Source organism: Lepidochelys olivacea (assembly GCF_965140295.1).
Source record: "Lepidochelys olivacea isolate rLepOli2 genome assembly, chromosome: 10".
Classification (NCBI taxonomy): domain Eukaryota; kingdom Metazoa; phylum Chordata; order Testudines; family Cheloniidae; genus Lepidochelys; species Lepidochelys olivacea.
The window spans coordinates 81,811,778-81,837,528 of NC_140420.1; the positions used below are offsets into that span (position 1 = coordinate 81,811,778).

General features: G+C 42.6%; 1 protein-coding gene across 2 annotated transcripts; it reads right to left on the minus strand.

Annotated features, from left to right (window-relative positions):
• Nucleotides 1-296: 296 nt before the first annotated feature.
• On the minus strand, nucleotides 297-25,714 carry ANP32A (acidic nuclear phosphoprotein 32 family member A). 2 transcript variants are annotated; one of them, XM_084641754.1, is made up of 7 exons: nucleotides 25,522-25,714; nucleotides 7,595-7,744; nucleotides 7,310-7,432; nucleotides 4,959-5,157; nucleotides 3,063-3,160; nucleotides 1,850-1,910; nucleotides 297-1,645 (listed from the first exon to the last, which is right to left on the minus strand). In XM_084641754.1, exons 1-7 carry the CDS (start codon nucleotides 25,573-25,575, stop codon nucleotides 1,584-1,586), a joined length of 747 nt encoding a protein of 248 aa, XP_084497880.1. In that variant the 5' UTR covers nucleotides 25,576-25,714; the 3' UTR covers nucleotides 297-1,583. The 2 variants fall into 2 exon arrangements, with proteins under 2 accessions (XP_084497880.1, XP_084497879.1); XM_084641753.1 differs by lacking the exon at nucleotides 25,522-25,714 and adding an exon at nucleotides 23,239-23,271.
• Between the last annotated feature and the right edge of the window lie 37 nt (nucleotides 25,715-25,751).

The window sequence follows — 25,751 nt, forward strand, 5'->3', positions numbered from 1 at the left end:
GACAGACCACTGGTAGGAAAAATTAACATGCTAAAAAGTGTCACCTTATTGGCAACTTAAAAAACAAACAAACTTTCTGAAATAAAGATAGAATACCATCATTTGCATTAAAATGAAAATATCCCCTTGCTTTCACCCAACCATGGCTTAGAGCAATTTTATAGAAGAAAATGTATCAAGCGACTACTAAAAATACCAGGGAATTCAACAGAATGTGTTATCATTAAATGCCTTTTAAAAAGGTATGCCCTTCATTCCCAGTGGCCCATTTTACTCAAATAAGCCACAAAAAAAAATTGTATAAAAAGATTTATTGAAATTCATCAATGACAAACAGACATAAAACTCAAAAGTTTGGCTCTTCTGGGAAAAAAAACTTGCAAATGTATTTATACAGATGAAATATTGACTAGGAAATACAAGTCACTTCTAAAGCTATTTTAAAGAGGGATATGAAAGTAAAACTGTACATTCACTAGGTATTTTCAGTCATTTTACTGACTTCCACTAGGTAAGAAAATACAATTTTGTATTAGTATTTCGTGCTTGCGTGTATGAAAAGAAACCTCCTACACTACATGCTGTACTGTCTCCTGTATTTAGGTTTGTAAAAATTTTCTAAGTATATAGCACAAGTGGAAGTCGTTTCTCATCACTTAAAATTGACTAAGTGTCGTTATATATTACAGACCAAAATAGTACACACCTTATTTAAAAGGGTTGAAACATTTTTTTATTACAATTGTCAAATTCATTTCACTAGTAACTCAGGAATTAGGAACACTTTTTTTATATATATATTTATATATATATTTAAATGCCTGCCATTTTCAGTGTATTGGCTATATCCCAGGCCAAAAAAAAAAAAAAAAAAACAAAATAGAAAGGAAAAAACCCCCAAAAACACAACACACAGAGGGGGATTGCAAAGTAGTCACCCCATAAACCAGATCCAAAGGAACTCAACAAAAGGAAAAACAAAAAGAACACATTTGGTCACTATTTACAAACAGCAAAATAAGAGTTACCTACAGAAGCAGGGAAAGCTTTGGCTGAAAATGGCAGTCATTCACAAACAGGCAACAAAGAAATCACTTTATCAATATGCCATTCTCACACCTGTTGCTCTGGACTGGATACTCTGCCTAGATCTGCAGCATCCCCCCAAAAAATCTTACAATATGCTTAGTGACTGGCAGAGATGGTAAATCCCAACAACCAGAGATATTTAGTTATCTCAAAACAGACTGTATGTCTATTTTGGATATCCTCTACTGATCTTAAGTTTAAGATGTCAAACGATCCACTCCAATAACAAGAAACAAATTGCCACTTGGTTTATACTTTCTATTGCATTTACAGTCAGGAACTAAAAGGGACAAAAAAAAATTTTAAATGAAAAGTAGGAGTGGCAGTAAAAATAGCATTTTCCCTCGCCCGCCCAATATGCTTTCCCTCTCATTCCCACAGCAACATTACAATCAGAAAGAAAAAAAAAAAGTTCGGGGGGGGGAGGGGGGGAGAGAATACAGGGTAAAAACAGTCAAATCACAATAGGAAACTTTCAAAATAGGTTATTCAGTTTAATCATCTTCATCACCCTCGTCTTCGGGTTCTCGTTTTCTCTTCTGCCCCTTCTCTTCTTCTGCAAAATAAATAACGGGCTGGGTTATGTGTGCGCTTTGATGTATTGTCACAGCATGACCATAAAAACAAACTATTCACACGCACGAGGCCACATGAGGAACTGGCTTATTACCACAGCAATATATATTCAGATACAGTTCTGCTTTTAAAAACAGTACATTACTACTTCAGTTCTGTACTAAAGTTTGTATTATAGCCATACCAATTTCTTCTTCTTCTTCTTCTTCATCTACTTCACCATCGTTATAACCTTCTTCATCTTCCTACAGAAAGATTAACAAAGAGTTTTGTTCAACACCTTTCCTAAATCGACAACCCTCAACCGTATCTTGAAATTGAGAAAATCCCTTGAAAGGTATCTTTCCCCCCCCCCGCATCAGTGTGCAAGTTTATTCCCTAAAATAGCTTCCTACACTGGATTCCGGCCCACTCTTTACAGCAGGACTCAAGAGTAGCCATATTACCCAATTTCATTTAAAATTCAGCCTCCTCTCAATCTCAAAGACGAAACCAATCTTCCTACTACATGTTTTTAAAAGCCACGCTGATATGTAAACACAAAAATTTACGTCTTGAGTTCAGTGAAATCAATGGCAAAACTTCCACTAATTTCAATGGGATCAGGGCCTGTTTGTGGAAACAAAACAAAACACGAAGCTTAGTTATAAGCATTCTGAAGTTACACACTTAAACACAGGACCTCACCACTTCTGTTACTACTTTAACAGCAGGAGGGAAAGCTGTGTGTGACAGAGAGAAGCAGGTGAGGCAGGGGGAAGAGAGGTCAGTTGTAGGAACCACACACTGCACTGAATTCTGCTTTCCATTTTACCCATTCAACCTCTCTGAGGTTAGACTTAGGGAAGAATCTCTGTACTATAAAAATCGGCACCTTTTTATTTTTAGATAAAGGCCATTGACCATCACCCCCACCTTGAGTCTGAAGCTAACAGTACTTGGTTTTCTACTTTCAGGCCAATCTTGTTCTCAAACATTCTGACTGAAATCTTATTTAAATCAGTATGATTGTGCAGAAGTCTGGGCTCAGTTTTCCTTTAAGCATCTATTTTTTGAGACATAAGTTCTTTCTCTGAACTGCTCTCAGAGACTTCAACACCAGCTTTTACTAGGCTGTGTGTGAAAAGTGGCTAGCTCTGGAGACATTAACGATAGAGCTGCTGAAAGTTACATCTGTTTTCAACATGATCCCAAGAAGCTGAATGATTTATTACTGGTCACTAGATGGCAGCTGGCTCACAGGCAGATGCTCTTCAAAACCTGTCCCCATTTATTTTCATTGCTTCTTAGATGGAAAAAAAAAGTGTGCACTTAAAAACAAAGGTGGTGATGTGGTTTACATTTCTATGCAGGAATTCAGACCTGACACAGATGTTCCCCCGGCCACGAATCCTTACCTCCTCTTCCCCGCTCACATCCTCCTCTTCTCCTTCCTCCTCCTCCTCATCTTCCTCTTCATCTTCTACTACTTGAGCATCTTCATCATACTCCTCTTCTACACAAGCAAGCAAGACTATCAGCTCAGTTAACTGTCTACAGTAAGCGTAGTTTTCAAACATTACCAGCCAAATCCTGCCTTTCCACTGATGTAAAAGGCACACACACAGGTACTGCTTGAAGGCAGAATCTAGCTTGTTGCAGTTTTCCAGGTGCAAGGTATGAGGCCAGAATGAATCCTGCACAGAGTGGTGCAATGGTGGCTTAAAGCCACCTGGGTGTCTGTGTACTATTGGGGGAGCATGGGTGGCCCGGGTATAAGTCAGAGCAGACCTGGGGCTGCTCTAATTTACAGCAGTTTCCCTACTGCTGCCAGTGGGTTTCCCAGAACCTTCTATCCTCCAGCTTGTTCTTACACCCGGTGGTGGCGGGGACGGAAAGAGCTGTATATAGCAACCCTGTCCAGTCCCTGGTGATGGGAAAGTTCCCCCAGAGGCTGCTCAATCCTCACTAGGCTGCAGCAGCAATGTGAAGGGGCCATAATCCAGTGACTGGTATGGATTTTTGGGAAGAAAGTTAAAGCATTTTTCACTCAGGCCTGCATTTATACAGTGCTGGAGAGATATTCTGTCCCCACTGACCCTCTGTGTTGTTCTGTCAGTGCACCCATCTGCCAGGCAGTGCTGCAGTGTTTACTGAATCACAACACAACAAATTCTGCACTCGAGGAGAAAATGCAAGTCCAGCTATTCTCTGTGCTTTGCTTTTCAGCCTGGTTTGAAGAGTCCAGCAAATTCCCCAAACCCGGCCTGACATTATCCAACTGGTAAGCCAGATGCCTCTGAATGCAGGCTGTCGCGGTGAAGCAGAATGGCACAACAGACCCGAAGAGAACTGGCACATTAGTTTTCCTAACATTCATAAAGTTACTCTCTGCTTCTGCAGTGCCTTTGACAGCGCTGGCCCCAAGGAAACTTCAGCATGTGCCTTCTCTGCTCCTTTGTTTACTCAGCCGTTGTTTACTTTGTTGCTGATAATTCAATGTCACACTTTCCTATTAACCAACACTTCAGCCTCACTCACTTGTTCTGCTTCTGTCCCCATCCCCTAACCCAGTTACTATCTTCCATTCTCAGTCTCTCTTCCCCTCCCCCTTTTTGAGGGTCTGTCCGCTCAATCTTTAATAGCTGTGTGTGCTTTGCTTCTGACCCGCCACTTTTCATTCCCTGCCACAGATTTCTCAACTGGAAATGGAGAAAATGCCTTATTACCTCCCAACTGTAAAAGGCTTGGAAGACGGAGAGCAATACGGACGTCCTTTCAGTTTCTCTTATAAGCGTCTTCCCTCCTGTCACTTTCCCCTCAGTTTTGCCTTTTCCCATTTGCTGCCCTTGTGCTTGTCTCATTCTCCCTCGTGGCCAGACCTCCCAGTACTCTCTGACTGAAGATAAGGGTGTGCGTTTCTTTTAGGCCCTGCCTGGGCTATCCAAGTCTCGCTTAGGGGGAGGGGTAGCTCAGTGGTTTGAGCACTGGCCTGCTAAACCCAGGGTTGTGAGTTCAATCCTTGAGGGGGCCATTTCGGGATCTGGGCCAAAATTGGGGATCGGTCCTGCTTCGAGCAGGAGGTTGGACTAGATGACCTCCTGAGGTCCCTTCCAACCCTGATATTCTATGATTCTCCTCAGTCTACAGAGGGGCCACAGGTATGTTCTGATCTACAAAAGCCAGGGAACTGGGTGCTGGGAGAACCCTTCTCTCACCCGCAAGTCAGGTGAACGGGTTGCTTTTGGAGAAGAAAGGAACATGCGCATCCGTTGGCTATAATCTCAGTGCACTAAATGGAGCAAGTAACGTACCATCTTCATCCTCCTCTTCGTCATCTAGGCCCTCCACGTAGCCCTCTGCATCGGAATCTGGGGCTTCTTTGTCATCCCGGTCATAGCCGTCGAGATACGTGAGTTGTGGGAGGAGCTTGAATACGTTTTCTCTGTAGTCGTTCAGGTTGGTTACCTCACAATTGAAAAGATCTAAACTCTTCAGGGTTTCTAATTTTTTCTGTAAGTAAAAATGGAGGCTCCGTCAGAGACCGGTCTTGGGAGCACTTTAAAAACTGAAAGGCAGCCAGTTAACGCCCCAAACGGTACATATCTCGGCAAGCAACTTCTAAGGATAAAAGGGAGTATTTTAAATCATCATGTAGTTTCAGTCTGTGCTGGCTAAACTGGTGCAAGTGTGCTTACATAACAGCCAGGCCTTCCAGTACTCTTTGTTCACAGATCTCAAAGCTCTTTACAAAGCTCTGTATCCATACTACCATGTTACAAATGGGAAACTGAGGCACAGAATAGGGTGAAGTGCCTGACTCAACGTTTAACTGGCCCCCAGAGTGACATTAGGGCAGTTGATTATCTGCGCTGCCGCACCAAGACAGAGTAAGATCATTTTAAATGTTTCTTCTCTGGACACAATGACAATCTTCCACTGCAAGGGGATATACAACAGCCGATTTTAAAAGCTACGCAACACTCTGAGCCTACATAACCACCAACAGCAGGATGAAAACTGGGGTGGGGTTCAGCTTATGTTCAGCTGCACAGAATTTTTAGGTGGGAAAACGAAGCAATGGCACTTATAAACTAAACACAAGAAAAGACAAGTATGGTGGCTTAAGGATTTGCCTTGGGTGTTCTGAAAGGTTTCCCTTTAAGAGCTTAGTATGAAGGATAGAGAGCAATGGTCTCCTATGAAATTGTGAAGGTTTATTAGCTTAGACCCCTGAGATTGCAAGCAGGTGGCAGAGGCTCATGGCCACCCTGCCCGTCGTGTATAGCTCGCGATGGATCCCAGCGACACAGGAGAAGCCTCAGGAGGGTCCAGGTCTGGAACAGATAACTTTGAGAACCACTGGTTCAGACTAAGGAGAGCACGAGATTTTCATGGAATGATGATATTAACAGAGTAAAAAGACTGAAGGCTTGGCAACAAAGCCTGCCATAGCCCTTGATTTTGCAGCATGATTCCTAAACACAACACCAAACAGTATTATAAGGGCAAGAGGTGTAATCTGATCCACTTTTAACCCAATGGTTGAGGTGTCATGAAAACAAGAGAGATATAAAGGGGTCCAGCAGGAAAAGGGGTGGTAGTTATGAGATCATTCTGCCAGGGCTATGTACCAGCTATGCAAATGGGACAGCTCAGGGGGAGCTGGTGCTTCTGTTAGTAGAAGCCAGCCGTGCCTGGGGTAGAAAATGGAAGCGTCAGGAATGGCCCACAAGTTTCCAAACTGGGGACCTGTTAGCAGAACTTTGTCCGGTGGAGGAGTGGGGCTGCGGGACAAGATCCATGGCACCAAATACTGTAAAATTAAAAATGTCTTACTTATTCCCTCCTGAAGAGCTACCCTGAAGTATAAGATTGTTCCCACTTTTAAAGTGCACAGAAATGACTGACAGCTGCTTTTCACTCTTCCAGAGCAGAAGTGGGACATTGATAGGTGTACAGCTAATGTGAGGACACCTTTACTGCAAGTCTCGGGGCTCCTGATTAGCTCCAGATTCGCAGTCCTGGAGACCGCAGCCCCTCCTCTCGTCTCAGGACGAGTGGAGTACAGTGAGCCACCCGTGCATACGTCCCTGCCCAATCCGTCTCATCCATGGCTTGACGGTACCATTTTTGGAGCAGAGAACGTATCAACAGTAACCCTGGCCCTTCCAGTTCTTGGGTTTTCTTTAAGCAACAGGTGTGCTAATTAGTACCAAACACAAACGGGGAGGGAAGAGGACTGTGATGTCAACAAATGCCCACCAGAAACTGGACTGAGTCCACCAACACAACTCACGGTATAGCCCAGTGAACAGCCACCACAGAGCAACTTTTGATTGCTACTAGACTTGGACTATCAGTCTCAGGACTAAGGACTCCGTATCCCCCTAAGCCACACACATTCTCCGCCCCTTCTCCCTCCATCCCGCCCCCCCCGGAAGTGTACTGACTCTATCTGATGAGGACTGGCCATTAGATGGAGGCATTATCACACGCACACAGTCAACATATTACAGCCTGCCTCAGTTAGGCCCAAGTGTCAGAGATGGACAACCTCGCATCCTATTTGGGGTGTCAGTTTGTAAGGGACCCGTAAGGGTCACATACAGACCTAAGGGTTTTAACTACACTTAAAGCACTTTTTGCTGTTGCATTAACTCACCAGAGGTTCTATTGTACTGAGATCTTTTATTTTGTTGCCGCTTAGGTTTAGATGCGTAAGGTTTGGACACTTTTCTGCCAATACTTCCAGTCCTCCTGAGATTCTGTTATCGCTTAGTTCGAGCTAGAAGTCAGACAAAAAAAAAAAAAAATTAAAGAGATTTTAAAACAAACGTAACTGACTTGGTTAGAGGAAGTTCTTATGTGAGCATCTATTTCGCATTTTATATTTTTTTCTTGCAGTACATTAAGAGCAAAATACAACAGGTGGCACTTCTTTATTTACCTTCTTAAGTTTGTTTAACTTTGGTAAGTTTGCAACTGAGCTTAGGCCTACGTTGATTGTACTTAAGAATTCCAGCTCTTCAAACTCATCTGTGAGTCCTTCAATTTTGCCTTCATTTGACCTACAGTTGTCAAGAACGAGTTCTTTAACCTGGAAAAGACAAAATTCAAATGTGTTAAAATGTTTATCCTGCAGTCAGGTACAATGTTTAAACAGCATAATAATAATAATAAAAAAACCCCACTTAAGCTATGGAACTGAATACAACAGTTTGCTGTTTACTTTGCAACTGCACCAGATAACTGTTATTTCCAGCTTCTGCCATGCAGTGTTGTTTACAATGCTAGCTTAATATCTCACGATGGATTTCAGCTACATTTCACAAACATGATTATTAGATAAAGACAAATGAAGCAAACTTGAACATGGATGGCATTCTGCAAATGGCTTAGAGCCAGTTCTATTGCATTAATCCTAGTTTACATGATTTACTAGTAGTTCCTAACAACTGTTCAAAGTTACTGCTAAAGATATTTTTAACAAAAGCTTGGAATATTCAAGACATCATTAAAAAGAGCCTACAGCTCTGATAACTTCTTGCCTGTCAATGCAATACATCCGTGATTTAAAATACCATTTTCTGCATTAAGAAATTATCTCAATTTATTACAACAAGCTATTCAAAGAAGTAAACTTTAATTTTAGACCATTGGCTGTAGAGATATTTTCTGAGAAGTGAAACAGACTAACTAATACTACATTTTAGGGAGAGCCAGACTTTCCATGGCACTTGTATTCCTAACTCCACTATGTACTCTTGGAAGTGAAGGTGTAGTGGATATAGCCGGATTCCCCCTCTGCGCTCATCTGAGCACATATGGATCCTGTCCTTTCTGTCTCACCATCCCCTTCCCCCATACTGTAGAGAAAGAGCGGGCATGGAGGGGAACAGAGGGAGGAGGAAAAGGAGGATGCAGGATTTGCCCATGTGGTCTCACAAATGCTGACCCTGCCCCATTCAGCAAAAGCTGGGATAAATTACTGTATGGGAGTTTCTTGCTGAGGAACAGCCCTTACGAAGGTGCCACCTTCGAATGACACAGCTCGATGCTGAAGCAAAAAAGCAGCCTTTTAAGACAAAAAAGACCCACCACCGTGATTAAAGAATAAAAACAGTTAATTTTTAACCAAAGTCCTCATGCAGTCTTACCACACTCAGTACATCCCTGGTAGAAACACTAGCATGAGTGGTGACCCACTACAGTTAGGAAGCAAATACTCCCCTATCAATGGGCAAGTTATGAGAGCACTGAGAGAAGAATACAGCCCTATGACTGCATTACAGAGCCCTGCATGATATAGGTCCTCGAGGGATACAACAGACCATTGAAACTTGAGGTGGGGGAAAAGGCTGGAGACAGAGCAGTGTTCCAAAACTCAGCAATAGTCTGGTCCCCCTACTGTGACAGATAGCCTGAGAAATCTGGAGAATCTTTTGTTTTAAAAGCAAAGGGGATAGGGCCCAAGAGAGTTTGCAAGAACCACAGAGTTAGCAAGATGAGGAAACCTTCCTTTGCATACACAACGCAGTTAATATGCAAATGTTTCTTTTTTTTGAAAATGGCTATTGCAGTAATCGCATAGCAGGAGATTCAAGTCAATGTGATGCAATAGCTATGGGTGCATCAAATAGCTTTACTAGATATCTAACTCAACTTTATGTGGAATCACTTAGTCTCCATTCTTGCAATGAAATCCATGTGCTGAATTCAAGGGGGCTCCGTGCAGGTGAACGGAGATCAGAGATGGCATAGGTGCACAAGTGATGCACGTAATCAAGTAATCAGAGTTTCAACAGGAAATGCAATTTCCTGGTTTGTTCCCAATTTTTTCCCCAGAAGAACGATGGTAAACAAGTGTCCTTGTACAAGTTTTGCAAAAGAATCCACACACAGACCAGAAGACTATTAATAAAGATTTATGTATTATTTCCTATATAAATGTCTCACTTTAAAAAAAACAAAACAAAACAAAAAAAAAAAAACAACACCCCACCTTCGTTTGAAATTAAGGCAGGAGAAACAAGCAAACCCAGAAGTATTCAATAGGCATGTCCTTTTGCCACAATACTTCAAGATACTGGGTGGGGACTGGTTACTACCTGGATGAGACAAATCCAGTGGTAGAAAACTCCCAAAACAACCAGACTCTTACATAAAACAGTGATGGAAGCTCTTGAGTCTCTTCCCTCAGCCTTTGGCTGATGAGCAGGCAAAAGAGGCGGCAACAGGGGAGGAAGGACACATCAGAAATGGCAGCAGAGGAGCCGGCCTGCCTCCGGCTTAATTGGGGATCTTGGCCCTTTTTGCTGAGAGAAATTTCATTCAATGAATTTTGTTAGTGCAACTTCACAATGGCAAAGTTAAAAATCATTCTGAAATTCAAAAAAGTGAAGGATCCCACAGCAGAGCGGGCTTCACCACATTAAATATACAGGAATAGAAAATACCACTGGTGTGCAATGGGACCACGGTAACATGGCTGCGTGAGACCATACACTGCATCCGATGAAGTGAGCTGTAGCTCACGAAAGCTCATGCTCAAATAAATTGGTTAGTCTCTAAGGTGCCACAAGTACTCCTTTTCTTTTTGTGAACTTCCTGACTTCATTCTGTTTTCAGTGCACAAACTTTATTTTGCATTCATTTTTCGTCTGCACTTTTACACGCAGCAGCTGACACAACCAGCCTGCAAATTTTACACACAGGTGTTATATACTCCATGTTAGTTTATCCTCCTCCCACACACATATACTTCCTCCTCCTTTCCCCTTTCCACTCCTTTTTCTCTTACGTGCCTCTCCTTTTATCTTTCCCTTCTCGAGAGCTTATCCCTTTTTCTTAGAGTCCACACAGCTGAGGAGGTCGGACAGTGATCTCCCATCCACAAGAGGGCCCTGTTTGGGAAGACACACATCTATCTAGCACAGGGTTTCTCAAACTGGGGGTTGGGACCCCTCAGGGGGCTGCAAGGTTATTATAGGGGAGCTCATGAGCCGTCAGCCTCCACCCCAAACCCCACTTTGCCTCCAGCATTTATAAGAGTGTTAAATATATAAAAAAGTGTTTTTAATTTATGGGGGGGAGGGGTGTCGCACTCGGAGGCTTGCTACGTGAAAGGGGTCACCAGTGCAAAAGTTTGAGAACCACTGGTCTAGCATATCCTATTGCCCAACTAGACCAAAGACGACAATCACCACTGGAGTCCCAATGTGTTGGACAGTACATAACTCCCTCCCTCCCAGTGTAAGATTTGACACTACAGATATTTACGTACAGTGACAAAGGCAGGTTTACTGAGAAGGTTCATGGAAGGGAAAATAAGACCCCACTCCCATTAAGAGTATCTAACTAGACTAACTAGCTAAAGGAGATTTGCAGTCCTTTTGCCCTGGATTATTTTCTAAAAGAATCTGGGTAGTTTTGTGGAAACTGGCCTCAGACGGAGCGCTCCTATCACACTTCCCACTGAACATGCCGAGTGTGTCACTGAGCTCTTTGTTTTCACACACAGGACTTCTCCCCTTTGGTTTCACCCCAATAAAACATAGCAGATAAGCGTTTATGGATGGATGTAGTATTAGCCACTCAGACCCTAACCCCCTTTATAGGGCTCAGTATACACTTCAGAACATGATGAATGGGCTCTAACCATTATGAATTAAGAACATGAGAGTCTGCCGTATCATATTTGAATCAATACTGTCTTACTGGAGCCCTGCAGTTCAGTCAAGCTAAGGAAGACACTATCTTTGACGAGAGGTACAAGCTACCCAGCGTTTCTCAAATGCGGCTACCAGGGGCTTTTTGTGCGCCCACACCCTCCTAGGCAGTGATGTGGGGGAGGGACAAAGCAGTGTTAAACATATATCACTTTTCACAGAAACAGAAAAAAAAAAAGAAAAAAAAAAGAAAAAGAAGAAGCAGCCAAACAAAAGCTGCAACAACAACAAAAAAGAAAAGAATATACAAAGCACATTATTTGTTTCTATTCTGTTTAGGTCCAGTAAAGAATAGACACAACTGTACATTATTTTTGAGTCTCTAATAAAAATGTACATAAATAAATGATGAGTTGGACATGTATATGTGCATATTTATTTGTTTTTCCTAAAAAAGTTAAAGAGTATTTTAGGAAAACCTGTCAGTGGCCATCAGCAAGAGTTGGTGGCTACCATCTGAGGCCATCAAAAAATTTCTTGTGAGACCCCCTGAGCTAGACTATGGAAGTAAGTTTCCAGAGATAATTTTTACATGGCTGTGTAAAAGGATGGGAGACCTCCAGTGCTCCTAGTCATCAAGGCTCCAACTGTTCTGTTCACTGCATGATGCACAAGCAAACTACTGATGGCAGTGGAATCTAGATAGAAGGAAAGGTACAAAGTTGTGCAATATTGTTCTAAGAGATCACATCACGTTTGCGCCCTCCTAAGCACCCCATAACTGCAGTATGGCGAGGCGGCATACCATCAGCACTCAGCCCATGCACCACACAGAAACGCGAGCATGCCACATGCTCCCCACCCACAAAGAGTTGATGAGTTCTGGGAAACAATGCAAGAACAGCATGTCACAGGTTCTCCCTGTAACCACCAAAGATAACACTGTCCTTCAGCATCTCTGTATCCAAGAGGGTTCCTGTCCATGAGCCAGTCTCATATGGCCACTCAACTGCCAGAGCAGAGGGGTCACACACCTGAACTGCAGCAAAGGAACCTGCAATAAGCCCAGTGGAGAGGCGGACAGACAGATTGGTTCATTGGGATCTGCGGTGTGGATCTTTAAAGCCTCTGCCTGCAATGCAACGTGGTGCATTTGGGAGTCGGGAAATGACTGCTGCATGGTTGGGACTGTCTGCGTATCTGGTCACGGTGTGCAGAGCCCTAACTGGTTCTGAGGCTCCATCTTGGTCTCTGCATCCCAGGGGCCAGCTCTGGGTGTTCCATTTCCCCATTCTGCCAGCCTATGGCCTGCCAAACGGCCACCAGCTGAGCCAGGTGCTTCCTGGTGGTACACACACTGCGGCTTGTGTGTTGCTCTGTGGTTTGCTAGTGTCAAGGCTTGCTTTTGTGTGGCCTCCTAGAACCATAAATAGGTCACTGCTCCCTCCTCATCCGACTCCTTATTTATTTCTGTGGCCCCTCCAGTTTCTATCTCTGGTGTGAGCAGACTCTTCCAGACGGACATCATCTTGATGTCCGTCCACTTTGCATGCCTAACTATGGATTACAGTGTGTCCTGTATCTCTCCATGCCTTTGATCACATCACCCCTTGCAGTACTCGGTGTGATAACCGATAGGATCCAGAGTTTTCTCATACAGATACTGTATTAAGCTGTATTCATCACTGATTATGTGGCATTCTTAATGTACCCGTGGTGTGAACTGTGGAACGATGCTCATTTCTGAGTGAACGACAGCCCCATTGTATGCACACAGGCACTGTATTCCATGGGGACACTCATACGTAACTTTCATTACACATTCTCTGCACAGTTTACCAGTCATGATTTTTCTCCTTGCTCACTTTTCTGCATAGGTACAGAGACCCTAACGTAGGTCAGTTTACTTCTCTGAAAAAACAAATATACTCTGTCATACTAATTTACACACATGCCATAGAATACACACACACGTACATCAGTATTTTCCAATGGGTTTATGACATGGTGGGTTATTTTACATTGTCTACAATATATATATATATATATATAGTGCAATAAGTACAAAGGTACTGCTCCAAAGAGCCTACAATTTCACTCCTGCAAGCACAGAGCAATGGTTCAAAGGCAAGTAGGCACTACCAGCGATTAAATCCCTGAACTGTAATCCATGACATATCATCAAGACTAGAAGAGCGATGTAAATGATATTACAAAAACTGCACAGTTAAGACTCAGTTTTTAACAGGTTAAATAGCAAGTTTACTAGTAGAAAGCCAAGGATCAAATTCAGCCACACCACTCCACTGACACTGGAGGTAGGGACCGCAAATGGCCACCATTCCACATGGCCACATTACCCACAGAGTAAGGGGAAGCACATTCACTCAGTACCACAAAGCTCTTGGCCAGTGTCTGGCCTACTGGGATTAGCAAAGGAGTTATGTCCCTTCCTGTCCCGCACTGCCTAATCTCAGTGCCAGGTGCTCCCTTCTCTCCATCCATAAGGAGAGGGGACAAGGTCTGTAACAAATGGGAGCCCGCTCAGTTCTTTAGAGGCAGCTGCAGAAACTCTATTTCTCCCCCAAAATGCGGGAGCATGTCCTTCTGAGCTTTTGGGCCTGGCAGGAAGTCCTTCCCCTGCATCACTCATAATCAATGATGGACGCACATCCTTTTAGGCTGTCAAATCAGATTTCTTGCTAGCTCCAGCACTTAATTCCAGATCAGTGATCCTGTGGGCTGGGGATCCTCTGGCAGAAACCTACCAGTTTGTTCACCCCAACTTATGTTACCGCAATAAACTGTTCTCTGGCACAATCTGTCATCGCAACCAAGAGCAATTATCTTTTGACCTATTCCATGCAAAAGGACACAATACTCTCCATGCTGAAAGTTTTGGCTTGCTGGAGATTTGGCGAATCCTGTTAAACTGCCCATAAGTGTAATGATGGCAGGACAGCCCATCATTGGCACTTCGCAGAAAAATCAGGGGAAAGAAAAACTGATGGTAAAGAGCCTTACATTCTCAGTGTTTACAAGATAGTCTTCTCCCTCAAAAAGAAAAGGAGGACTTGTGGCACCTTAGAGACTAACCAATTTATTAGAGCATAAGCTTTCGTGAGCTAAACTTCTCTCTCAAAGTTACTTTTGCCACACCCTGGCAGAAAGGATTAAATGCTTATGGATGTTCCCTTCAGATATTCTCTGGAATGTGGCATCAAGACATGCTTGAGTGCTCACCCTATTAAACAGGCTGCACTGAAGCTGCAGCTGCTGTGAAGTTTTGCAAACTCGGTGCAATTATGCAAACCTCTGCACTTCCGGCTCGAAACCAGCCACCAAAATGAAACCAAGAGAGGTTTGGGAAGATTGTTTTTTCTTTTAATCAGTAACTGTAAGCAGCATACATGCGTTTGGAAAATACTGGGCATTTAGAGGTGGATCCTCAGAGGTGCATTAGCTCTGCTTGACACGCCTAAGGAGAGGTGGCAGAGGGACATTATACCACCTTTATACACCCTTGGGGGCAGCCAGGACCTAGTGTGGCCCCCAGGTTAAATTAGAGTAGCTCCTGGGCTGTTATAATATATGCCAAGTAGGACACACCTCCTAGGGACTGTTCTGCCATTCCAGTATTTCCAGAGCTCAGCATACTCTGGCCACGTTCCTCTCCCACCTCTGGCATTCCACCTTCATGGAGGGAGTGGGGGGGAAGGGTGTGGGAGGGGGAAATAGGTGGCCTGGCATGGAGTGTGCTGGCTTTATGCCACTAGGGACTCCCCTATAATGGGGTAATCCTCAACTATTCCTTTAGCACTGCTCTGTGTCTCACAGGAGAGATCGCCTCGGCTGGACTAAATCTGAGATTTTTCTAACCTACATTTCAACAGATACAGGAAGGGTTCTGATACTTGGAACCTCCCCCAAAACACACATATTTTTAAATATAACCCCTCCCACACACACACATACGCCTGCCCCCCAAACATGAGCATGTTACTAAAGATTTGTTTTTTATCTGAGTCAGGATAAATGTAGTAATTTTGATATTTCAACCCCCAGGCCTTACTCCAGGTCTTTGACGAGATGACACAAACTAATTTCACTCACCTATTTATCAGCAAATATCATAAGCGTTTTAAACAAACGATTAAGAAAATTGGCCGGGGGAGTGCCACTTACCTAGCACGGAGCCCGGTCACTGTTATGCAACATAAACACAGAGAACTCCACATATCGGGGTGGGACACTTCCCTTCTGGGGAACCACTCAGCACATACCCCTCCCATCCTGAGCTATGAACAGGACATCTAGCAGCCAGAGCGCTGAAGAATTAAAGTAGTGGAGGCAGGGACTCCTGGTCTCAGTAAGAGGGGACACTCTGAATGGGCCTAATGTATATACTTTAGAACTTTGGGAGGCATTCGGTTACCACATTATGGAAACTGTATGAACAGACAGAGCATCCCAAAGACATTTTCACTAAGGTCAATGTCCTACTAACTTAAAATCTGCCATAAGGGCACCTTTGAACTTTACTTTTTTAACTACAGCATGTACATTTCATTTAAAAAGAAAGGCTCAAATCCTATCCAAGATGGACAACACCAACACACTCGGACTGATCGTAATATATGCACTTTTGGGGCTGCCAAGTTCACGAATGCTGAACAAATGAAATCACAGACAGCACTGTAAATAAAAATGACCTATTCACATCTCAAGCTATTTTATCCACTTGGCACCTGTAGTCACGGAGTTGGAATTCTGAATCTTTGCACAAATGTCATGTGAAATACAACATTGGACTTTAAAAGCTTCTATCTGGGGTGGTCTTTGAACGGTCCAGCCCCATCAAACTTTAATATGTCAATACCTACATATTCTTTTGCTTGGAAGCTCCCTGTACTGTTTACTTAATCCCAAACTACTTTTACAACCAACAATTTCAGCATGTGCATATTTGAAGAGCTCACTAATTTTCGTATCGTGTTAGCACAGTTCTCTGCTTACTTCACTCAAGTTGTGAGTACGTGCGTGTGTGCACAAAGACCCCATTATCTTCTAGTGCACTTTTAACAAGTTTTTTTATATTAATACCATAATGTTTAGCCACAGTGAAATACTTGAGCGTTACAAGTTCATTAGTAAGAAAAAGCAGTTTGTCAGTTATTAGATCAATTAAAACTAAAACTAAAAATACACCAACACCTTAGCTCTAAACAATTATCCCAAATCTTAACCAGCCTAGCATTTTGTTCTTGAATTATTCATTGTGACTATGGAATGGAGGACCCATGGAAAGTGCGTTAATGATTCAGATTGAATGACTAGTCAGCAGGCGTAGGATTTACAGGTTACCATTTTCTGTTGGCTGCCAACAGCCTGCAGGGGCATCCTGGCAAGGCCCACTCTTCCCTAGCCACACCCCATGCATGGGGGCCAGCAGAGGGTGTGGAGTAAGAACCACTAGATCAACTCTACCAAATTGTTCCTATACACAGGGGAAATAATTCTTCACTATCCAGTTGAACTGGGTTTAAAGTTGTGCCATGAATCTGGTCCATTATCTGTAAATTTCCACTCTATAACATTCTGTACAGTGTGTCACCCTCAGCCCAGAAACCAACAAATACATAGACAGTCAAAGACAAGATGTTAAGAACTATGTTTCTGCAGTGGAGTTATAAGAAAGTCTGAAGTTTCAAATGAAATAGGAAAGTGGTGAGAGAGAGGGAGGAAGAAAGCTAATGGTATACACCCTAAAATCAAAATTGCTGAGACTAACTGCATAGCACCTCCAATCCAAAACTTCTAGGAAAAAAAAATAGGATCTATGACTTTAGTAAGACTTTCGTGTGACATGATTCTTAAAAATATATGTAAGCGTGCTTCCAACTGAAACATCTCAGTAACTACCTGTTTATACACAAGAATATGCACCATGCTAGTCAATAACTCAAAGAATACTTATAAAAATGTAGCAAGCCCCTTTATTCAAGGGCACATAGGCAGGTTTTTCTAGTTTGTTTCTTTTATAAAATTAGCTATAGACCAGCACAAAAGCCTTAGAACAGGGATACCCAGACTGAGGCTTATGAGCCACAAGTAGCTCTTTAATCCCTCTCCTGCTGCTCTTTGCAGCACATCATATTAAAACTGGGAGATTTAGTTATTAATTCATCTAAACTATTAACCAATCAGGAAGCTTTTACTATTTTATTAACCAATTGTAGAATACTTGGTCAGTCATTTTGCTGTGAGAATTATATATATGTAAATGAAACAATCAATTCACATGACTGTGGCTCTTTTGGGTAATACTGATCACTAATTTGGCTCCTGAACCACTAAGGTCTGAACATCATTTGAGGGGGCCAGGCCTAAACAGTGATAGTGAAGTGATTAAAATGCCCTCCCCTCTCCCCCACTTTTTTTTTGTGCGCGCCACTTTGAGGTTTGCTTCCATCTCTTTTTCCTGGAGGCAGGATGTCCTAGCAGACAGATCACTGATGGGGCCTCAGGAGACCTTGGTTCTATCCCCGGCTCTGCCAATGGCCTGCTCGGTGACCTTGGGCAAGTCACTTCTCCTATCTATAAGATGGGGATAAATGATGCTTACCTCCTTTTTGAGATCTACCAATGGAAAACACTATAGAAAAGCTAGAGATTATTAAATGACCTCCGCGCCACACAGTAAACACGCATTCAAATACCTTGTGCACGTCATACCTAATTTTAAAATGGTTTAATTCAAAGTTAACATTTAGCTAGACTGCTGTACACATTCTGTGGTCATTCAGTACTGGATCAACCATATCTGCTACTCGCATGAAATTTATTTCCTGCCTTAAGTCAAATAAAAGTTTCCTAAGAATGTTAGCACATTAATCACTAATATTAAATCAATATCTTGTCTGGAAAGTTGTAGGTACTGAGTACCATGTAAGTGAAATGTCTCACTAGATTTACTGGGACATGCTGTTTCCAACCTTTTTAATACCTGGAAGAGAAACTGAGTGGAAGTGCCCGATAGGCCAGTTTGACTGAAAAATTAATGCTCCAATAATGAGTCGGCCTTGTGACTTTTGTTATACAGGTCGAAGTGAAGACATGAAGATTGATAGTAGTCCCAAATCCTGAATCTTGTTTAGATTTCACTCAGACTACTCATGTAGGTAAGGGCTGCAAGACTGAGCCCAAGAGTTATTAATTTAAAAAAGAAGAGAAGAAACAGAATGTATTTGAAGAGAAGCATGCAGGAAGTGAATTCCATAGTTGAGGGAAAATCTGGCAGGAAAGAGAGAAAAGCAAGGTTAGCGAGTTAGGTAAGAGGCAGAAAATAAGAGTTTACGAACGTTGTTTGAAGAATGGTAGGGTGAAAGGATGGCAGAGGAAGAAAATGAAAATGGTTTGTATGTTACAACAATAACAAGTTCATAGTCAAGTAACAACCAGCAACTGCAGCTAGACCCATCAGCAGAGAGTAACTGCTAACTGTTCTCATTAGGGAGAAACCATACCTGACTACATATAAGCTTGATTTCATTTTACCTGGCCAAGGTGTTTATCACCCAGTCCACTGAGAGCTGCCGCAGCCAGAAAAGTCTCAATGTTAGCGTCAGGTTATGCCAGCTCTGTTATCTTCCAGTCCGTTCACGTGGAATTCTAAAACACACTTCTTCCAACACCAGATTCTGGCTGGGAAACCAGAACTGTTGAGGTCATAGCACCACTCAGATCTAAAGCTTGACACTGTTTAAATCATTTGAAAGTGGTTCACACTTGAAACATAAGTAGTTACATTTTTATGGGTCCAATTCTTACCTTTCTCTGGCCTCTACAGTTCCACTATAAATGTTCTTACTTATCCAAAGAGATGGAATGAGTAAATATAGTCCATGTCTACGATTATTCCTAACTGGGGTGCAGTACATACAGTAGATCAGTTTTTAAAAGGCAGCCACCATCCTTTACACTACAAATTCAATGCCTTTAAAGATGTACATATTTGTTGACAATACAGTCCTTAGGAATTCAAGATGAATTAAGAGGGAAAGAATAGTGTACTGTAGGCCTTGAACTATTGCCTCTAATGTTGCATTTTGAAGGTCCATATGGTTAAGCTCAAAATATTGGCACATCTTGGTGCTGAAGTAGGGCAGTGTAGCAGACGGCAGATGCTGCCCATTGATTTTCAAGATTCTGTGTGTGCAGATCTTGTTGTAGGACAAGTTATCAGATTCAGGCTTAAGTCAATCATATCACCTAGGCCCTCAAGAGTCCGTACTACTGAGCTGTTCTTCCTGCTGTGTCTCTTTTTTCAGCTTCCCCTGTTATTTCTTCATGTGACATAATGCAATTCTTTATACCATTATATGGTGGCTTGTTAACTAAAGCTCAGCTACTTTTGTTCTGATACCTTTATCAAGAGAGAACCATTTTTCAAGTTGATGTTTTCTTGTTCTGTACACAAATGAATCATCCTACACCTTGCATAAGTATGACTGCATTTGAGATACTGATAACCACTGGAGAATTTTGAACAGTTGAGGGTGAAATATCAGGATTAAACCACACAATAAAAATCTAGAAAATCCACCAGATAATGGCATCATTATGGACAGATTAGAAAGCTAGGCAGCAAGTTTTTATCTTGTACATACATAGATCCCTTCACATGCTTACAACTTGGTCAAGTTTAAAAAGGAAAAAAGATTTCCAGACTGCTCACTATGGATCTCATACATGAATTCTGTACCGGGGCATGTTAATTCTCATCCATTATTCTAGATCAAATGAGGTACATATTTGCCTCACTATGCTTCTTTCATACCTGCCCGTTTCCAATATCAGTTGTTCCAGCACAAACAATTTATTCACTTTACTAAAACACCCCTTCTGGGGATCTAGCAGTATAGATGCAGAGACATATAGCCCTAATATACACTTTTGAGAACTTAGCAGACTACCAGGAGGTCACAAATTTAGAGAGGCTGCTAGTAGCTGCATAAAATAGTTCAAGTACCTTTCGTTTTTTATTTGTTCAGCACAAGAGATAAAATATAAATGAAGACACTAACTGGGATTATTACAATGCTTTTACAAGAATGCAAATCTTGAAAGAGACACACCAACTTAAGTCATTTATTATTATTGCAATTAACATAGTAACCATACAGGACTAGAGGGGAAAGTTATATCTTAGTTTACCTTTGGTATTTCATATGACTTTATAAGTAGTCATTTTCACTGTTTTCCTTTTGTTTGTGTAGGTTTTCCACACAACAGAAGAGAACAGACATAAATAAAATTAAACAGAAGTTTTTGGCAGGGGAATCCAGAGATGTGAAAAAAAATGAAGTAACTTTCAACTTTTATTTTAAATTGACTAAATTTCAAGTTAATAGTGTCCCTTTTAGAACAATCATTAAGTCTTTGGATTAAAGTAATCAACAACATATCTCTAAAGCATAAAAAAGACATTTTAGCAGAATTTCAAAAACACATGCAAGATCTGTGCTGCTTAGCCAGACAGAACGTTAAAACTGATCATTTGCTTTACAGCCTTTGTATTTAGCTACTGAGTTAGGCTATATACAATACAAATAAACGAGTGCCCAAAAATCTGCCCACAAAAGCTTCTTCTATGTAGTCCAGTAGTTACATTGCCATCTGATGGCTCTCTAGTAACCTACATGAAATAATCTGTTCTAATTCCAAGTGGACAGGTGTTTACATCAGAAAACTACTATCATAAGTAAGATACACATCTAAGCTTATGTGCATAGCATATGATCTGCTTTCTCAATATTAAACACAGTGGATACAGAAGAAAAGGAGAAAATTCCAGTAGGAAAAACTGCATAGCCACCGACTGTACAATACACAGAAAAATATAATTTCAGGTACTATCAATCTGGCACCTTTCACCATCACTAAATTCATGTTAAACAAACCCAAAAGGGGGGGGGGAGAAAAATGGGGTTCCTATGCATTCCACCATATTTAATATGTTTGCATTATATACTTTTGTTAATTAATATGTATACTAAACCTACAGGATTATAAGATTTAGCAGATCAAAGTAACCAGTTCTGTTACACAGTATTAAGCAGTATTCCAAACAAGAATTATACTAAATCTCTCTACAGCCTACAGAATATTAACAAAAACCCACAAAGGTAATGAAATTCTGATATACTTCACTATTCCACTTGATTTGCAAAACCTCTACCCTGGCAAGGGGCTGATGTATGTTAAATACCACATGGGCTGCAATACCAAGGCACAAATGGCTCAAAAGCTTCAGTTAAATCAACTTTGGTTTTGTAAAGTGAAGGCCAATTTTTTGGAGTATATTTCTTTTAATGGTAATTTTAAAAATAATAATAATCCCAATGGAACAATATGACCAGATATTGCTAAAATATGGATTGTAGTGCAAATATGTACTGGAAACCATTAACCTGTCAGGTAGTTACTGACAATACTGCATCATCTTTACACCTATGTAAACAAGAGCTCACAGACGAATGTAGTATCAAAATTTAATGTCATTGTTCTGTCTATACTGAAACACACACAATCTGCATGAAGTAGTAGATGGGCACAAGCAATAATCACTTTTAAAATTCAGTCTGCCACTTTATCTAGTGCCCAAAGGCACAAGCTCACTAAATTGGATTTCAAAGGGTATTTTGAAGAGTGGCAGGCCCCAGATGGTACACTTGATTTCTCCAGGACATGAGAGGATGTGTATGCGCATGAACTGGCCACATGCTAATGGGTGCCTTCGGATTTGGTTGGTAAAACAGCAATGCGGACAAACATTGTTCCCCCCCAGTTGTCTTTAAAATAAATATGCTATAATGAAATCTAGAACAATTTTAACTATAGCATTTGCTATGCGAGTTCATTCTCAGAATCAAAAAAGACTTTACACTTGACAAAGTAACATGTTAGATAACTAACAGGGTTTCTTTACCCACCAAAACTCTGAGTTATAGAAGTGCAAAGAAACACTGCCCCAATCAAAGAAGGTCTAGTAATGTTACTCTCCACTCATCAAAAGCACAGGGAGAAAAGCAAACCAAATTTGGTTTAAAACTATTGTTGCTAAAACATGCCACTGAGCAGTCTGGAGAAAATCTTTATCGCCTGCACCCGTTAAAAATGGGGAGCGTGAAGAAAAGTGCAGATAAGCCTCAAGCGGCGCTAGTTGTTACTGCTCCATAATCCATGAAAAAAATCGAGACCTACCTTCCCGCAGGGCCCTGCCCAGGAAGAAGGCATATTCTCAACTCATCAATAATGCGTTCCCCTCCCTTTGGAAGCTGCTGCAGGCATTTTAAAGCCATCTCAAAAAATCAAACCAAAAAAAAAAAACCCCACTGTGCAAACGCCTTTCTATGTCTGTTTGCTTCTTCCAGCTCCGGGGAAGCAAGTACTATCGAGATTTGGACAACGAACAACAACAAACTGGTATTAATGCCCGCGCTGACGATGGGTGTAAAGGGGAGACGCAGCCAGGTGCTACTGGCGAGAGCGTGACTGACTTTCCAGTCTCCTCCGAACGTTAGTCACCAGGCCGCAGAATGCTCGCGAACACAACGTTCCATTTCGAGCTACCAACGCTCCATTTAAAGATACAGGCTCCTCCACGCTGCCAAGGGACGACTTTGCAGGGAGACAAACAAGCACTGGGATTCTCCCCTCTGCAGACACCCACACCCGGCCTCCCTCCCTGGAGGCCCCCGCCACATCAGCCACTCTGCAGCAGTGTTCGGGTGAGAATACACCGTCGGTACCTTGCTGGGAATCGTGCTAAAAGATTTTTATCTTCTTTTAAAACATCCTCCTCCCCTCTCCTTCCCTCCCCCACAAACTCAGTGACAACAACAGTGACAAAATGGCAGACCTGAATGCTGGCAGTCATGTTACACACACACAGAGCGAGCCCTGAGTGCGCCCTCATTGCTTCAGCCGCTTAAGCGTTACGATTCTACGTCCACGACCTGCCCTATACCAAAACATTAAGCTTTTCTCCTCCCCCACCAAATCATCATCATTATTACTAAACTGCAGATCTATACAGGCTTCTCATTTTATAGTTTGTTACAAATACTAACATTTAAAGCAACTTCCCCCGCACCCCGACACACACACACACACGCTCCGTCCAGAATGTAACAAACAAGGAATGTTTGCTAACTGCATCAATGGTGGCTTTAAGAATTCCCTCCTTTATTGAATTCGCACGGCTCCTATAAGAATAAATCGCCTTGGATTCATACCCCAGCCGTTTTCTCTTTTGCAGCTCGATGGAAAAAAACATGGCGTCTTGTCCTACTTCAGGTTTACTGTGGTGCTGCCAACGCGAGGATACAAAGTTGGGAATGATTTCATGGGGTGGAGGGCGGGAGGGAGGAATATTTCATCTCCCCGGCAGAGATGTAGGGACAGAGGCCCTTCTTTAGGAAGCTCCTCCGTTTGCTCTTTGTCCCCTTTGCACGGCTCTCACAAACAACAAGCCCTCGTGTGCTGAGCTCGCTGGCACATATACACGGTGCAACACAAGGGAGCACTGGCAGCCCCGCTCATGCAGCAACCTGCGCGCACACACACACACACACCACTTTTTGTTACTAGGTGTTGCTGCTCATATTCAAGGCAAGGTGCCTGACCCATTAGCCAGCTCAATACAACGGAAACACCCTCCTCCTGCTCCTGCCCCAATACTTTGTTAAGTTTAAAAAGAAGGTTACGTAAATCTGCCCAGCTTTGTCCGTCAGACATTTTACTAGCGATAGGAAAACGGTTGGGGCAGTTTCCACCCTCCTCCCTCCCTCCCTCCCTCGGAGAGGGATACTTTCGGATTTCTGGAGAGGTATGTTTTCATTCGGTCCTATCTACGCCCAGAGCCTTCCAGCCAAAGCAGCCTAGTAGTCTAAGAGAGAGGCGAATCGTTGGGAGAACACCTCCCCTTGCCCTCAAATATCAAACTATGTTAGTATTTAAGCCATTATGTAATGACCTCTTCCGCCTTGGCTTCTAAAAATCCTTGGCCAGATGGGGGGGGGGGAGGATTCCCCCCAGAGACTGGCTATTTACTCTGTGTGTTACACTAAAGTTCCCAAGGTGCCCAGGCTAGGAAAAGGCGCTTGCAACGATCCCATACACCGATGACTACACAGGAGAGACGAGACCGGTCACCTTTGCGCAGCACAAAACACCAAATTCCCGTCACAGGAGAACTACCACACACATACACGCACCAACACAGAGGCAACCTTAATTTCTCCTTGGGTGCATTTGGCAAGGGGTGAGGGGTCTTCCCAAGTTGGGTTTCCCCCACCCCTATCGCCTTTCTGTTGCAATCGCTGCAGGATCAGTAAGAGACAAACAGAAAAACGAGGAGAGGTAACTAGGTTTTCTCGTGTCTGCATAATTTGTACACAACCAGCCATGGGCTATTTTTGTCCTGACAAACTTTCTTGTTCTCATTTATTCAGTCAGACGCTGAACAACAACCTAAGTCCAGCCCCAGGGAAAAAAAAAATCCAGTCTTTTTGTGTGTGTGGATGGAGAGGGGGTGGAGAGTGCATTTATTTTGGCAATTTTTTTTTTATTAAAAGCTTGCGATACTGTCAGCTGGATCAGATTTTAAAAACCCGTGAACATTTGTTTTAAAATCCTATTTTTTGTCTTCTCAGCATCTGGAGAGGGAGAGAGAGAGAAAGGGCGCGTTCATGAGGACTACAAAGTTACAAATATGGCTCCCCAGTCTCTCTTGCCTGATCACTGCAAAGAAATGAAGACGCACTTTAAACTAAACCATTTTCAACTCATTCACAGTCCCTCCCTGCCCAACACCCAGTGCAAATATTTGCAAACTAAACCAGCCAGAGAGAACCACCAACTTGTTTTCATTTAACGCATTGCAAGCCCCTTTAATGCATTTCACACCAGCAGACTCAGGAGCAGCTTATAGTTTTCCCCTAGACCATAACGCGTGCGCCTTTGGGCACCCCAAATTGGGTGCACACAGACATACACACACCGGTAGGCACCTCAAGGGCAACAGCGGCTTCAGCAGCAGCTCGCATGGGCGTTACCTATCACAACTGCACCCCTAAATTTTGTAATAATTTTAATACACTCCCCAAAATGTGGGATGGATATTTTTTTTTGCATTGCTTACATCTGAGGGCGTCCTGTTCCGCAGCTCTAAGTGGATCCTTTTCTTCATGTCCATGTCCCTGGTTAGCAGGAGTCCCTCGCTTTGCTCAGCTCCTCTTTTGTATTGACACCAGTAGAGACCCCCCCAAAGCCAGCGCGGTGAGGGACTTTGAGGGCTCAACCAGCTCCGCTTGGAATCCCGAGCCCCAGCACCGCGGCTAACACTAACCTGATAACAGCGGAGGCGGGCAC

What these genes read in the sequence shown, in the direction of transcription:
- ANP32A (XM_084641754.1), bottom strand. Translation starts at nt 25,575, where the DNA reads ATGGACATGAAGAAAAGGATCCACTTAGAGCTGCGGAACAGGACGCCC. An exon ending in GGAACAGGACGCCCTCAGAT is followed by an intron (nt 7,745 to 25,521) that starts GTAAGCAATGCA and finishes TGTCTTTTCCAG; the next exon opens with GTTAAAGAACTCGTTCTTGA. An exon ending in AGTTAAACAAACTTAAGAAG is followed by an intron (nt 7,433 to 7,594) that starts GTAAATAAAGAA and finishes TCTGACTTCTAG; the next exon opens with CTCGAACTAAGCGATAACAG.